Source organism: Alligator sinensis, unplaced genomic scaffold (genome assembly GCF_000455745.1).
Source record: "Alligator sinensis unplaced genomic scaffold, ASM45574v1 scaffold832_4, whole genome shotgun sequence".
Taxonomy (NCBI): domain Eukaryota; kingdom Metazoa; phylum Chordata; order Crocodylia; family Alligatoridae; genus Alligator; species Alligator sinensis.
Genome location: NW_005842329.1, coordinates 603575 through 607649, shown reverse-complemented (window position 1 = coordinate 607649; position 4075 = coordinate 603575). Strand labels below are relative to the sequence as shown.

At 38.8% G+C, this 4075-nt stretch overlaps 1 protein-coding gene across 2 annotated transcripts in view; it reads right to left on the bottom strand.

Moving 5' to 3' along the window:
- The window catches only part of PDE10A (phosphodiesterase 10A), a 337773-nt gene that overhangs the window by 44063 nt on the left and 289635 nt on the right, over positions 1 to 4075 (bottom strand). For both annotated transcript variants that reach the window (XM_025210028.1, XM_025210029.1), the window contains exons 12-13: positions 1613 to 1705; positions 833 to 1019 (exon numbers count right to left, since the gene is read on the bottom strand). In XM_025210028.1, coding sequence (XP_025065813.1) covers positions 833 to 1019; positions 1613 to 1705 — 280 coding nt within the window. The remainder of the gene's footprint in view (positions 1 to 832; positions 1020 to 1612; positions 1706 to 4075) is intronic.

The window sequence follows — 4075 nt, the reverse complement described above, 5'->3', positions numbered from 1 at the left end:
TGCCACAGTCGCTTAATTTATTGATGAGGATGGGGTGAGAGACAGTGTCAAAGGCCTTCTTAAAGTCTAGAAAGACTACGTCCACGGTGACACCATCATCCAAGGATTTAGTCACCCGGTCATAAAAGGCAATCAGGTTGGTCAGGCAGGACCTGCCTTTGATGAACCCATGCTGACTGCCCCTGAGCATAATCTCCCCTGCAGGCCCCCCACAGATGTGCTCCTTGATGATTCTCTCAAAGATCTTCCCAAGCACCGAGGTGAGGTTTACAGGCCTATAGTTACTTGGGTCCTCCTTCCTCCCTTTCTTGAAAATTGGGACCACATTAGCTAGTTTCCAGTCCTCCGGCACCTGGCCAGATGACCACGAATGCTCATACAGTCGGGCCAAGAGCTCCGCGATGACCCCTGCCAGCTCCCTCAACACCCTTGGGTGGAGGGCATCTGGACCTACAGATTTAAAAACGTCTAGCCCTTCCAGAAGATCCCTAACTACATCTGCGCTGACTGAAGGCCTGCCAGAGCTATCCCCAAGATTGTCCCAACCTCTGGTAGGTGGGATATTCCAGTCCCTGTTTAAGAAAACAAAGGCAAAGAAACTGTTAAAAATATCAGGTTTCTTGTCTGGCGTAGCCACAAGATTACCATTTGCGTCTTGCAGGGGCCCTACATTGCCTGGTGCCCCTTCTTGCTCTAGTCATTTTAATGATCTGGAAATTAGGTGCAACAAGTAGAATCCCAAACTGATTCTAACTCCATAAATATTATAACCAGTAGTTGACGGAATTAAAAAAGAAATACATGTTATATGAAGCTTTAAATTAGAACTTACATTAGCACAGTGTAAGGCTAAAGCACAAAAGACTGCAAACATTTTAAAGTTGTTCTCATCTGTTTTAGAGAAGGCACTTCCACTTATTTTGTTCACCATCTGCACAACACCTATCACACTTCCTCGGCTCACTATAGGCATGCACAGAATGTTTCTGGTTGTGTAGCCTGTGTAGAGGTCTACTTCTCTGGAGAGGTGTGTAAGAGAGAGAGAGAGAAAGAAAGAAGAGACAAAGAATATTAATATCCATGCCTTCTTTCTATGCTGTACCAAATAATGTTACATAAGTATAACTGGTACCTACATAAAGTTTACTTACTCTACATTCAAATAAATTCATAAATCATTTTCAGAAAATACTTCATAATTCCTATAATATCCATTTAAAAGTTAAAACAATAGTCACCTCATTCTTAAACTCACAGAACATATTTTTATGAATATTTTTGGGCTAGCTATTTTTTAATTTGTTGGAACACATTAATCATATTAGTCAATTTAATAACATTAAAGTGAGCAAAGTCCACTTAGCTATCCACAGTATCATCAAAGAAAACAATAATTAAATCCTTCTCAATTCTTTTGTGTAAGAAACCTGTGATTATTTTTATAGAATGTGCTCATAAAACTAGTGTCTGCAGAAAAAGTAAATCGCAGGCGTCTCTCTTCAAGACACTGTAATTCAATTAACATATTCTAATAAATTTGAGTGGAAAATTAAGTAACAGACTTGTAGTCTTGATTTTTCTTTTTTGTAGTTGAAACTGAAGAGTTTCTTACCTGTTAAAGCGTGGATCTGCATAGGCATCGGGAATGTTAAGGACTTCACCTGTTCTTGCTACCTGACCAGCTATTCCTTTTTCAATAGAAAATCTGCACATATTAAAGAGACATGTCAATCAGCATATGAATAGCTGGAATAAACATTTTTCCATTTGTGGCTACCTTGGACATACTGATTACATGTGGTCCAAATCAATTTAATTCAATAGTCCTTAATAGAAGACAAATATTAATCAAACAGAAATACTTATTATAAGTAATATAAATATTTACTGAAAGCATCTTGTAGGGATAAACAGATAAACACACACACAGTATGTGTATATATATATATATATATATATATATATATATATATATATATATATATATATATATATATATATATATATATATATATATATATATATATATACTGTGTGTGTGTGAGAATATTTATTGAATGTATATGTGGGTGTGTCTACACACATGTACACTCATGTTGTTGGATTTTAAACTTCTATGACACCTTTTGAAAGAAAAATATGGTAAACCATAAAATACCCAGGAAGTTTTTAATGCATGTAGAAGACAACTCTCTCATTTGAAAAGCTGAAGAAAAAGTTAGGGGGTCATATATTTTGGAATTATTTCTGAGCAACTGTCATGAACTCATGTATATGAAGGTGGTCAGAAATATGGGAAGAAGTGATCATGATAAAATTAACGATTCTCAGGGAAGACAGACATAAGAGCTTCACAACACAGGCATCGAACTTAAAAAAGGCAGATTTCAACCAAGTCAGGTAAACAGTAGGTTTATCCCTGGATAAAAAGACAACAAAATTGTTCATGAGGGTTGGTAGTTCCTAAAGGATGTAATATTGGAGGATCATTTTCAAGCTGTTCCGTGGCAGAAGAAACATAAGAAGAGTGACCACAGACAGATATGGCTGTGAAAGTAAATGTTTAGCTATCTGAAAATCAAAGGAAGATAGATATAGGCAATGGAAGGAAGAGAATGTCACTAAGGAAATCTACAAAAGAAATAGCATGAAGAGGTAACAACAAAGGAAAGCAAAGGAGAAAAACAAGTTTAAACTGGAAAGAAATGATAGAAACAATGACAAGAAAGAACAGGGAGACAACAGTTCCAGCCCTCAACTGGGAATATGAACTATTAACAACAAAAAAAGAAGGTGGCAGAGCTGCTCAATGCTTATCCTTGCCTAATTTTCTTACTTCAGTCTTCCCAAGAAAAAAAGCAATAAAAAAAGCCAAAAAAAACACCTTGAAAAACAGACAAATAGTAAAATTAATATAAACAAAGAAGGGGAAAGGATGACTATTACAATAAATAAAGACCATATCAGAGACGTAACCAATTTGAATTAAATTAAGATAGCAAGAGTTGACAGGATGAACTCCAGGGGCTCTCCAGTTTCTGTACATTCAGCAGCCTCCGTGTCTCATGTATTCAGTATCTCTGTACTTCAAAATAGAGGCAGGGGCGCTTTAACTAAAGCTCGTCAAAAGGGACGGAATGAGTGCAAATTATAAAAACAGTTGTTACGTCTCAGCTGTGTGTTCTTGGGCAACCCTGGCACAGGATGCAGTCTGTCTGACTCACAAGGACTCACCCCCCCTCTCTCCCCTCCTCTACATAAACGAAACTGATTAAGATGCAGAGAGAGACGCACCTAAGACCCTCCAGATAAGGGTGACCAGAGTGAAACAACTGCCCTAGGTCTCATTTGCATCCGAGATGGAACCAGATGACCATTCATTTACATGAGAGATGGAGAACAGAAAGCCTGAAGCAGAGACTGCAGTGAATTCTGGGACCAGAGAAGCAGAGGAGCACTGCATGATGGGGAATCTGTGCTCCAAATGTTAATCAACCCATGTTCACACACACCCAGCTCAGCATTTATCAGACCAGTTCTAATGTGGATTTACTAAGGACTCCCCCCCCCCCTAATCTGTGCTTCCAATGTTAATCAACCCATGTTCACACACACCCAGCTCAGCATTTATCAGACCAGTTCTAATCTGGATTTGCTAAGGACTTTTCCCCCCCCAGACACACACACACAGCTCTAAGTTTAATAGGCATCTCGGGCCGTACATTCCCCGGTCCCACTATGGGAGGCCTATTTAAACTTGATTGTCTAAAACTTGGTGGCCGGATTAGGGAATGCTGAGGCAAGAGACCGAGTCAGAGGGGGTATGGGCAACATTTGAACAATGGTTAAGGGTTCATCACAACATCCAGCCCGTTGGAACCCTAATCACAGGTGTTGTCATACCTTTCCCAAGATAACTGGTGGAAGTCCTCTCCACAAAAGGTTATAAGCACCCCAATAATTGCTTTAAGTCTGTTAAAAGACTATAGTAAGATCTGGAAAAGTCATGCTAAGCTGAGGCTTGTGCACAACAAGTAAAAATCCAAAATCCTGATGCTGCAAGCTATCTATTGTT